The sequence below is a fragment of the Rhinolophus hipposideros genome, assembly GCF_964194185.1.
Source record: "Rhinolophus hipposideros genome assembly, chromosome: 8".
Lineage (NCBI taxonomy): Eukaryota > Metazoa > Chordata > Mammalia > Chiroptera > Rhinolophidae > Rhinolophus > Rhinolophus hipposideros.
Genome location: NC_138054.1, coordinates 48,385,751 through 48,398,205, shown reverse-complemented (window position 1 = coordinate 48,398,205; position 12,455 = coordinate 48,385,751). Strand labels below are relative to the sequence as shown.

The following is a 12,455-nucleotide window of genomic DNA, read 5'->3' as shown; positions in this document are numbered from 1 at the left end:
AATTGTTGCATCTTCTTTATGAATTGACCCTTTTATCATTATGAAGTAACCATCTTTATCCCTCTTTACTAATAAACAGTGTCTTTATAAGCAACTCAACCTAATGATCTAATCTTCCCACCACCTATGGTGAAACTGGCTCATTCTAAAGAAAGCACTTTCTAATGGTCAGTTTTCCAAATGTGTAATGGACTGCCTCAGCAAGTAATAAAAACTTGTAACAGAGTTTTTAAAGCATGGGATGAACTTGTGGGGATGTGATATAAAAATTTCAAATATTTTTGATCATTAGATTATAAGCTTTTTGAAGTACTTTCTAAGTCTGACCTGTGGTTTTAATCAATTTTTGTATTTCTAGAGAATTTTGTGTATTATGACTAATAACAATTTATAATAATTTGATGAAATTGCTTTATATATTTTTTATCTCATGGTTCCTTTTGTCTATATATTGTCTGTTCTGAAAACATCTCTTTTGATATGTACTCTGGTATTTCTGGTATTTGTGCTTTTAGACAAACTTGATAAAGAGTATGGTTATCATTTATTCCTTTTATTAACTATGTGCAGTACTGTTGTTTCTTTTGTTTTATTTGTTTATTTTTGTGCATAAATATTTTTTATGTACGTGTATTCTCTTCTCAGTTGGATTGTAGTCTTTTCAAGGACAAGATTGTATTTTATCCTACCCCCCCACTCCCTGCCAAAATACCCCAAAAACCTAACAAAACCACTGGGCAGATAACATGGGTTCAATTAGTATTATACTTATAAAAATATGGAATTAGTTTTGTTGCCCTAAGTATTAGAGAAGAGAAAGACTAGGTTTGCTGTTTTGCATTATGACAGAAAGTGTTTGAATTTTAAGTCAAATTTTAGGGTTGTATTACAAGGAAAGAATCCTCTCACTTTTTGTGCAGTGACAAGGTCAGTATATAAATGAACTTGCAATGAATTTGTTAAAAGTTTAAATAAATATTTATTTACCTTTTTTGGAGTTTGTTTTATATATTTTTCAATTCCATATATATCATAAAGTTAAATTTTTACTTTTATTTTCTTAAAGCAGTTCTTGGAACACCTCACAGCTTGTCACATCTGATGAATCCATCCATCTCCTCCGCATTTTTACATTTGAATAAAGCACATCAGGTATATAAATAGTGTGCAGTACTGAAGCATCAAAAATTTTAAGTGAATGTTTTGTTTGTTCTTAATACGTAAAATTTTCAAGAAATGAGTATTTTATTTTAAAAAATCATTAGTCATAAGTATCGCTACATAAAAACATAATGAGTACATTAGATCAACTTAAGCTAATCAGAGCAGCATAGTTATATATATTTATTGATTCCTATTTGTAGGGCATTAAGAGGGGAAGAGGTATATTTTCCTATAAGTAAATCAGTACAGTCATGTGTCACTTAACAATGGGGATATGTGCTGAGAAATGTGTAGTTAGGTGATTTCATCGTATACGAACATAGAGAGCGCTTACACAAACCTCGATGGCATAGCCTACTATATACCGTGTTTCCTCAAAAATAAGACCTAGCCGGACAATCAGCTTTAATGTGTCTTTTGGAGCAAAAATTAATATATTAAGTGAATGTGAAGGCCTAGGACGTGACTGTACGCTACTGTAGACTTTCTAAACATTGTACACAGGCTATACTGTATTACACTGTATTACATTATATAAGACCCAGTCTTATAGTGAAATGAGACTGGGTATTATATTATATTATATTATAATATTATATTATTATATTATATTATCATGTTATTATATTATATTATATTGACCCGGTCTTATAGTATAAGACCAGGTCTTGTATTAATTTTTGCTCCAAAAGACGCATTACAGCTGATGGTCCAGCTAGGTCTTATTTTCGGGAAACACAGTACCTAGGCCGTGTGGATATAGCTCCTAGGCTACAAGCCTGTACTGCACGTTATTATACTGAATGCTGTAGGCAGTTGTAACACAATGATAAGTGCTTGTCTATCTATACATGGAAAAGGTACAGTAAAAATACTGTATAAAAGATTTTTAAAAAAAGGTACACCTGTATAGGGCACTTAACCACGAATGGAGCTTGCAGGACTGGAAGTTGCTCTGGGTGAGTCAGTGAGTGAGTGGCAACTGAATGTGAAGGCCAAGGACACGACTGTACAGTACTGTGCACTTCCTAAACATTATACGCTTAGGCTATACTACATTTATTTTTTAAAAAATATTTTTCTTTAATAATAAATTAACTTGAGCTTATTGTAACTGTTGTACTTTGTAAACTTCAAAAACTTTTGAAATTTTTGACTTTTGCAATAACACAAAGCTTAAAACAAACACATTGTACAACTGTATACAATATTTTCTTTATATCCTTTTTCTGTAAGCTCTTTCCTATTTTAAAAATGTGTTTATTTTTTTATTTTTTAAATGTTTTTGTTAAAAACTGAGAGGCAAACACACATGAGCCTGGCCTACACAGGGTCGGCCTCACCGGTCACATGTCGTCCACCTGCGCATCTCGTCCCACGGAAAGTCTTCAGGGACAACACACACAAGGGGCTTGTATCTCCTACCACCGTCTCATATTTGGTCCATGGTTGACCAAAACGTCATCATGCAGCCTATGACTGTAGTTCAAAACAAGTCTTCTTATGTTTTCTTAACTCAAAAGAGTATTTACAGAAAGAAAAGAATGAACAATAACTCTTAATTCTTAGAACTTACTCAGTATCATAAAAATGATTCATATATTTATGAGAGTAAAAATACTTGTTTTACCTTTTCCAGGCATTTTAAAATGTGTTTGTAGATACATGTATCTATAATATTGGAGATGAACATTACTCATTAATTTCAGGTACTGTGAAGGCTGTATCTATATAGAAGCCTAATTGCAAATCAAACCTAATGCGTAATAGATAATTTATGTAGATTGAATGAATGAATGTCTGGTCCTAAACCCAGCTTTTTAAAGGAAAGGCCCTCCCTTACTTATATTGCATTCTTAGAATCTAACGTAGGATCTTGTACATATAGGGTCTTTATTTATTCATTTAATCAACATATTTTATTGAGAATCTAACATGCACTAGACACTTTACTTGTCACTGAGCATTCATTGTCCCTGTTCTTACAGAATTGCAACAAATACAGAAAACAAATGTTAAACAATTAATTACAATAATATGTGAAGAGTGATATGAGAGGGGTGTGAAGAATATTGACAATATTGTCTCTATTTTAGAATAAAGACCAAAATGCTTCATTTTGCCTTCAGGGCCTGTCCACACTGCCCTCTCCTGCCTCCATTGCTCCTTGCTATCACTGTCCTATCTACAGTGGCCTACTATTGGTCCTCAAAAGACTTTGTTCCCGTCTCCTTACGTCTTTGCTCCTGTGGTTCCTTCTGCCTGGAATACTCCCCACTCCAACACCACCTAATTCCCCAGACTCACCTCCTTATTTCTCTGCAGCCTTCAGATCTCTGGAAGAGTTAGCTCCAACAGGAAAACCTTCCTTGAATTTACCAATCTAAATCAAATTCCCCTACTATTTGTTCTCATAGCTCCTTGTATCATTTGGAATTACATGTTTTTATAATTAATGCCTCCCTTCCTCAGGGGACTATAAAATCCATAAGGGTAGTTCCTGTTGTCACATTTCTCACTATATGGCACAGTGCCTGGCATATAGAAAGTGCTCAATAAATCTTTGTTGAATGATTAAGTGAACAAATAACTGATGGAATGGCATTAAAGCCAGAAAGGGGTAAGGGGAGGGGAATTAGTTCCATAACTGTATGGTCACATCTTGTATATTATTAAAAGAAATTAATTGGTCTTGCCAATAGTTGGAAAGTGCAGTATGGAAAAGCTGTTGTTTTGCTCAGATCAACTAGCGAATTAAACCGTATGAATTGGGTTATACGACAAGCTGCTTTTTAAAATTAAACTAACTTAATGTTCTGTCATTTTCACAGAGCTCAATTATGGGTAATACTTCTAATTTATTCCTTCAGAGTCTTTCCCATGTACCCCTGGCACAACAACAGTTAATGAAGTTTGAGAATATTCATGCTAATAATGTAAGTATGGAATTACTTTTTTTCTTTGAAATGAGTTCTTCTTTTTTTCTATAATCAGGCTGTTGGTCAGATTGTTTGTAAATTTTCAGTCGTGTAGCCTTTTTATTCGGTTCTACCCTGCTGCCATGGGCAAAAGTCTTACTTTCTTTTCTTCTTTTGCAGAAACCGGGCTTGCTTGGAGAACCCCCAGCTATGGTACTGCAGACTTCGGTGGGGATAGGGTCAGCGCTTCCCTTGAAAACTGAGCTGGGTCATCATGGAGAAGCACATAAAAGTAAATGATGGGTATTTACTGAGAAGTCAGTGAACAGATTTGAGATTTAAAGATAGTCTGTATTATACTTTTCCTTACAGGAAGGTCAAATTTGAGTTTTTATTCACTCATTAAAAATTTTAAGAGCCCTCTTGGCTTTTCTATTTGTAACATTAGGTAACTATTGATAAGTCATTGATGGACTTGCTTCCAAGCCAAGACTTTCCTTGTTGGATGTACTTTAATATTTGATGAAGGTTCGCAGCAGCATGAGGTAAAGACACTGCTCCATTGAGACTTAGATGCTCCCCACTGGCTGACGGCATGTTACATAGGTACCCATGTAATTTTTGCCTGGATAAGAAACCCTGAGCTTTTACAGATTAATATCTGGTATTTGTAAATTTAAAGTTTGATTATTTGTATCATTTTTAAAATGTGATCTCCAAATCAGTATTAGAAGAAAAATAATATGTGTTTGATAGGAGCATGGTGGTTCCCGTGATTTCTTATTTGAATACAATTTTGAAAGACATTTTCAGTTTGAAGTTTAATTGAAATTTGTTTGAAGTCAGTATGCTGAGGGAAAAGAGAAGGGTCCCCAGTAATAAAATTTAAAACAATGTGGCTAACACATTTAGCCTCTTGTACATAAAACCAACAAGTCAAATGATCAAATAACTCAATCAATTCTGACTGTTGGTATTGGTTGTGGGGAAAAAGTTAAACCAGTATACAGACAGGTGTAGAAATTTTTATGGTATGATGGGGTCTGAAAGCTTATGCAAATGTTTATTTCATATGCCTGAAACTTTATGCAAATGTTTATTATTTGTGCTGGATTAAATAATAAGCCATGTTTAAATAATAAACTTTTCATGTACTGCATTAAGATCCCTGAAAATTCAGTGTCAAAATAAATATATCGCTAAAAGATAGAACTAAAGTATCCATCTCTATAAAGTACTAAAAATAATTTAAGAAATTTGTTAATTTGTAAAATGTAAATTTTACTTAAAGCAGTTATCAAAATTAGCTCTTTTCATTCAGTTTTGACTTACAGAAGTTTTGGAAGTGCAGCGGCTCAGAATTTTCCAATTAAAACTTTCATTTCTTCCTAAGTTTCTTGTTATTTCCTATCATTAAATGTAAAACTTTTGTGTGTTAAATTTGGTGCTTATCTATTCATAAATATTGGTTTTTTAAACCAGTGGTGTGCTGATGTTTAAAAATCAGCTCTCTAGGTTAAAAAGACTTGATTTGTAGAATTTGTAGATTTCTATGTATAAACAATCCAACCACGGTCAATATCAGGTTACCAGTGTGAATACATTGAACTCAAGAGCTCGGAAGAGATATGAGCTCGTGCTGACCAAATTTATTGTTGGATTTAATCTAACTTATCAATTTTTAAGTGTCAGAGAGTTTTTTAAATTGAAGACTATTCGTTCAGATATAGAAGCAGGCAAATTACAATGATTGGACATTTTCTTAAAAGCGCACTGATGTAACTCAAATGCCAAAAAGTACACAAAGTTTGCTCTCAACTTCTAAACTATACAATGAAAACCTAGAATTAAAAAATATAATGTCCTTGAGATTATTCTGGAAGTTGTTTAAAATAAGAAAAGCATGATTACTATAGGTTATTTTGTTCCATACAGGAACCTGCTAATTTACAACTTTTAACCTCACTTTTTGAATTTAACTGTTCTCTAATGGGTAAAAAAGATAGGTTTCTCTGTATTTTTCCTGTAACAACAAAATCAAAAGGACTCTTGTGAGTAAGTCTTGTCTAACCAAAAGTTTTTTGCATTTGTGGTTTGCTACAGCATCTAATCTGATTCCAACTCAAACAACTATAACAGCTGGAATGGGCATGTTACCATTCTTTCCAAATCAGCACATTACTGGGCAAGCTGGGCCAGGTCACGGGAACACTCAGGAGAAACAGCCAGCCTCTGTGGGAATGGCAGAAGGAAATTTCTCAGGGTCACAGGCTTATCTTCAGAGCTTTCCAAGCCTTACCACTGGAGGTTTGCTGACAGGACACCATAAGCAACAGCAAAGTCAGCCAAAAGGCACGGAGATAAGTTCAGGGGTAAGAAAACTGTGTGTGTGCGTGCACGCATGCACACACATAGAAACATATACACGTGTGTGTAGGTATGTGTGTATATATATTTACATGCATACACACTAATGTGTGTACTACATTTATATAGACATACTATAGGGAATATATATATATGTAAAATTACATCTTAAATGAAAGTATTCTAATTCTAGAATATTCTAATTTTTGGTTATCTTACAGGTGGTATAATTTATGAAGTATCATAAAGCAATATTAACTATTTTTAAATTTCAAAGAAAGGTAATAATATAAAGTATATAAATATGGATTACAAACTAGATAATTGCTATAATATGTCAGTGACAATGCTGACTTTTTCATAGTGTACATTTCTTAAAATAAAAGGGAATATTGTACCCTTTAAAAGAACCCTGTTACTATAAACAAACAAAAATCCATGTTTTGATAAATTATGCCATCTGATGTTTGGGACTATACTTAATTACTTGCCAATTTGTAAATAAAATAATTTTAATTTGGGTAAAATGTATTTTTTAAGTGTTATTATACAATAATTTAAAAACAAGTTTTTTATTATAAATATTTCTTTTTTTAAAAGTTTGATATATGTGTATTTTTCAAGATAATTGATATTAAAATAAAATATGAAAAGTAATTTAAGTTCAAAATTTTGTAGTTTGGAAAAGCTTAGGAGTGTCATTAATACATACCTAATTAAATAATGTTATTTATAAGGCTAAGTAAATAATAATGCTGTTCTTTAAAATTGCTCAGTTTTTCTGTTTTAAATGTATATTCTGTAGCTAATTAAGGTACTTTAATATTTAAAGGGAGAACCAATTTTATTTTATGTGAAAGATGTCAAGATCAGTTAATAAAATTCTGGCCTGTCCAAAAGACTGTAATCTCCATTTTAATTCTGGAAGTTTTTACCCAGTTATGTTAGTGGGTCAGAAACCACTGACATTTGTAAATATTATAATTGGTAAGTAGAATAAAGTACGTTTAATTTTTATTTTATTTGTAATCTAAAATACCCTTTGATTTGTAAGTAGTAAAAAACTCAGGCTATTAGCAGCATATGAGGAAAAATATACATAGTTGGCTGTGTTGAAGTGTCAAAATAATGTTGAATTTGTAAGAGGTTTTGTGTCACCTCGTCAAAGCAGGAAGTATGGATAGAATGCCCTACGATTAAACAGTGGGAAACCTAAGGCAGTTCTTCATAAAATGAATTTTAAAAATTTATCTGCAGTATTAATTGCTTAGGTCATTAACGGAAATTAAACAAGTAGAACTCATGTACGAATATTCTATCTTTTTGCACAGAATCTTTAATTTATATTAAATGAAAGTACCAGGGCCTCTAGAGAAACGATATGAGGTGATTCACATAATGGGTAAATAGAGTCTATCCACAAGAAGACAGCCAAAATCGTGCAGGGTCTGGAAAACAAGTCTTGTGAACAAGAATTGAGGCAAATGTACATATGCAGCTTGGAAAGGGATGACCAAGCTGCATCCCTGGATATACATTAAAAAAAAAAATTCACAGACTAGTCGCATGGTATTTTGTGTTTCTCCAGCGGGCAGAACTAGTCCAATAAGAAGGACATCCAGTAAAGCAGATTTAGGCTTAACAAGACAAAGAACAATTGAAGCTTTACAACAAGAGGTTTGACTATTTCACAGAGATGTGAATGTTGTATCACTGAAAGCAATTAAGCAGACCCTAGGTGAGCCTCTGTAGAGATTGTTGTAGAAATGATTCCTCTTTCTGTAATAGGAGGTTGGACAAGGCAACCTCAAGGTATGTTTACCAAATATGTAGCAAGATTTGTACCTATTTATTTATTTTAAAGGAATGTGTTTTAAAGGTGTTTTTTTTCATAAATTTTATTGGGGAATATTGAGGGACAGACAGTGTGTTTCTCCAGAACCCATCAGCTCCCAGTCGTCCTACAATCTAGTTGTGGAGGGCGCAGCTCACTGGCCCATATGCGAGTCAAACCAGCAAACCTGTTGTTCAGAGCTCACCCTCTAACCAACGAGTCATCTGGCCGCCCTTTAGCAAGATTTTGAACTTTGTTAAACAATCAGTATAACTCAGCATTAGAGTTTTAGACCTGCATCGTTTTTCTTTTTAATTTTTTTATTGAAGTATAATTGATGTACAACATTATATTAGTTTCAGGTTTACAGTGTAACGATTTGATATGTATATATATTGCAGAATGATCATAATAAGTCTAGTTAATGTCTGTCAGCATACATAATTATAGAATAATTTTTTCCTTTGGTGAAAACTTTTAAGATCTACTCTGTTAGCAACTTTCAAATATGCAATACAGTATTATTAATTATAGTCACCAGGCTGTATATTACCTCCCTGTGACTTATTTATTTCATAACTAGAAGTTTGTGTCTGTTGACTCCTTCCATCCATTTTGCCCACCTCTCCCTCAACCCCCACTTCTGGCGACCGCCAATCTGTTCTCCATATCTATGAGCTTGTCTTTTGTTTTTTAGATTCCACATATAAGTGATATCATAGAGTATTTATCTTTCTCTGTCTGACTTATTTTACTTAGCATAATGCCCTCAAGGTCCACGCATATTGTTTAAAATGGCAAGATTTTCCTTTTTTATTATGGCTGAGTAATACCCCACTCTGTGTGTGTGTATGTGTGTGTGGATGTGGGTGTGGGTGTGTGTACATACCACATTTTCTTTATTCATCCATTGATGGATACTTAGGTTGTCTTGGCGATTGTATATAATGTTGCCGTGAATATGGGGTGCATACGTCTATTTTGAGTTAGTGTTTTTGTTTTCATCAGATAAATATTTCACAAGTGGAATTTCTGGAACATGTGGTAGTTTTATTTTTAAAAATTTTAATTGGGTTATTTGGGTGTTTTTGCTATTGAGTTGTATGTGTATGAGTTCCTTATACATGATTTGCAAATATTTTCTCCCATTTACTAGATTGCCTTTTCATTTTGTTAATGTTTTCCTTTACGATAAAGAAGCTCTTTAGTTTGATATAATCCTACTTGTTTATTTTTGCTTTTGTTGCCTGTGTTTTTGATGTCATACCCAAACAATAATTGCCAACCCCAGTTTGGCCTGCTAGTGTTTTCCCCTGTATTTTCTTATGGGAGTTTTATGGTTTCAGGTCTTATATTTAAGTGTTTAAATATAATTTGACTGAGGTTTTGTGTATTGTATAAGAGCAGGGTCCAGTCTCACCCTTTTGCTTGTGGAAATCCAATTTTCTCAGCACCATTTATTAAAGAGACTGTCCTTTCCCCATTGTGTATTCTTTGCACCCTTGTTAAAATTTTTTGACCACATATTCATGGGTTCTATTCTGTTCCATAAATCAATGTGTCTTTTTTTTATGCCAATACCATACTGTTTTTATTACTATAGCTTTGTGCTAAAGTTTGAAATAAGTGGAATGCCTTCAGGTTTTTTCTTTCTTAAGATTTATTTCCCTGGTCCTTTGGGGTCTTTTGTGGTTCCATACAAATTTTAACATTATTTTTCTATTACTGTGAAAAGTACCATTGAAATTTTGACTGAAATTGTATTGAATTTTGTAGATTGTTTTGGGTAATATGGACATTTTAACAATATTAATTCTTCCAGGATATTATCCTGTTAATACAGGATATCTTTTCAGTTATTTGTGTCCTTTCCAATTTTTCATTAATGTCTTATACTTTTCAGTATACAGATATTTCACCTTCTTGCTTAAATTTATTCCTAAGCATTTTATTCTTTTTGATGGCATTGTAAATGGGATTTTTTTTAATTTAAAAAAAATAGTTAATTGTTAGTATATAAAAATGCAACTGATGCAAACAGAGACCATTTAATTTCTTTCTTTCCAATTTGGATGCCTCTTCATTCTTTTTCTTACATAATTTCTCTAGCTAGAACTTCCAATACTAAATTGAACAGAAGTAGTGAAGGCATCTTTGTGTTGTTCTTGATCTTAGAGGGGAAGGTTTCGGTCTTTCACCATTGCATATAATGTTGGCTTTTTACTACATGACTTTTGTTATGTTAAGGTAGTTTCCTTCTATTCCTAGTTTGTTGAAAGTGTTGAATTTTAATTATGAAAGTGTGTTGGATTTTTGTCAAATGCTTTTTCTGTATCACTTGAGATGATCATGTATTTTTTCCTCCATTCTGTTAATGTGATATATTACATTGAATTATTTTTATATGTTGAATCATTCTTGCATTCTAGGATTAAATCCCAGTTGGTTGTGGTGTATAACCCTGTTAATCTGCCCAGTTTGGCTGGCTAGTGTTTTGTTGATGTTTTGCATCAGTATTGATAAGGGGATATTGGTCTGTAGTTTTCTTTCTTGTAGTGCCTGTCTGGCTTCAGTACTAGGACAACGCTCGTGTCATAGAAGAGTTAAAAAGTATTCCCTCTTTTTCAATTTTGTGGAAGAGTGTGAGGAGGGTTGGTGTTGCACTGAAGCCATTTGGTCCATGGCTTTTTTGTTGTTGTTGTTGGGAGACTCTGTATTTATTTTTCAGATTTTACAAATGATTTTCATTCATAGCTAATCACTAATACAGCAGAATTCTGGGCAATATAACTGTTAAAGAAAGTGTTTGGCAGCCGGCTCTAACATTTACTAAATGTATCTTTTTAAAAATGTTAATACTAGTATTTCTGGAAATAAGGAATGGGATTCGGTTTTTCATGTGAAGATGAAATCTCTCCCAGTTCAAATGAGAAGGTTGTACAAGATGGCCTTTAATTGTCTTTTAGTTCTAAAGTTCTATGGTTCTAGAATAGATTTTTTTAACTAATTGAAAAAAATAATAGCAGGTGGAATACGGTAATTTTAACCAATATCCAGAAATGTTTGATAACTATATCTCCAAACATTATGTTCCACAAACTTTTTTATCACACTAGACTAGATTTATTGAAGAATAAGTATTTCTCCACTCTTTCTGCATTTTTATTTTCTTGTACCTCTTATTAAGCACCCATTCTTTTGTTTTTGGTAAATAGGCTGCCTCTAAGAATCAGACTTCACTCTTGGGAGAACCACCAAAAGAAATTCGGCTCAGTAAAAATCCATACTTGAATTTGGCAAGTGTGTTGCCCAGTGTGTGCTTATCGTGTAAGTGAGAACTCAGTATTAATATTTTGGAGTTTTATTGAATAGTTTCTGTAATAGAATGGGTTTTATTTTAATTTTTAACTTGAAACAAATAATGCCTATTGCCTGACTAAAGCCTAAATTATGACCCCATAATTTGAAAGAATTTAAATTGAAAGAATAACTAAAATGAAGACACATAAAATGCATTATTCTATTTAAGGAAAACATCTTTTATACTATTTTAAGAATATAATTTATTGAATTATTATTGAATCATGATTGAAAATAAATGGGCAAAGAAATTATTGGGCAATAATATAATTCTTTACATATAGAATCATTAAGATAGAGGTTTAAACTTCTAGTAATTTACTATATTTGGAGTATTTGCAAAATATACCACAAATATATGAGCTACTAATAATTGGCAGAAGGAGGATTCTCACTTACATTTTTGGAGGATCTCCTCAGACCTAATTGTTAATTCAAATATAATTTTAAGAGAAAATCGTAAATGTGTGTGTGCATTAGGATATTTACTAGAACATTGGTTGTCATTAGTGAAAAACTGGAAAGTGCCTTAATGTTCATCAATAGGGGAATGGTTAAATAAACAGTTCATCATAAAATTGAATACTATGCAACTTGTTTTTTTAATAATTGAGGGACAGCTACATGTACTAATATGAAATGATCTCTAAAGCAAATTAAATTTGAAAAAAAATAATGTATGCATAAAATAATTCTATTTATATTCATTTAAAGATATATATTCCTACATGTACATATTTGAATGTGTACTTTAATGCATAAAGTAAATTTGGGAAAATTCTAAACTGTTGCCTCCGGGATAGAGAAAAGGA

General features: G+C 32.5%; 1 protein-coding gene across 5 annotated transcripts in view; it reads left to right on the top strand.

Moving 5' to 3' along the window:
* The window catches only part of RAVER2 (ribonucleoprotein, PTB binding 2), a 73,894-nt gene that overhangs the window by 35,835 nt on the left and 25,604 nt on the right, over positions 1 to 12,455 (top strand). The window contains exons 6-10 of one of the 5 annotated variants that reach the window (XM_081055917.1): positions 1,070 to 1,152; positions 4,035 to 4,100; positions 4,263 to 4,374; positions 6,186 to 6,454; positions 11,499 to 11,610. In XM_081055917.1, coding sequence (XP_080912043.1) covers positions 1,070 to 1,152; positions 4,035 to 4,100; positions 4,263 to 4,374; positions 6,186 to 6,454; positions 11,499 to 11,610 — 642 coding nt within the window. Of the gene's footprint in view, positions 1 to 1,066; positions 1,153 to 3,995; positions 4,101 to 4,262; positions 4,375 to 6,185; positions 6,455 to 11,498; positions 11,611 to 12,455 lie in introns of all 5 variants that reach the window. The other 4 variants (XM_081055915.1, XM_081055916.1, XM_081055914.1 and 1 more) reach the window with 4 other exon arrangements.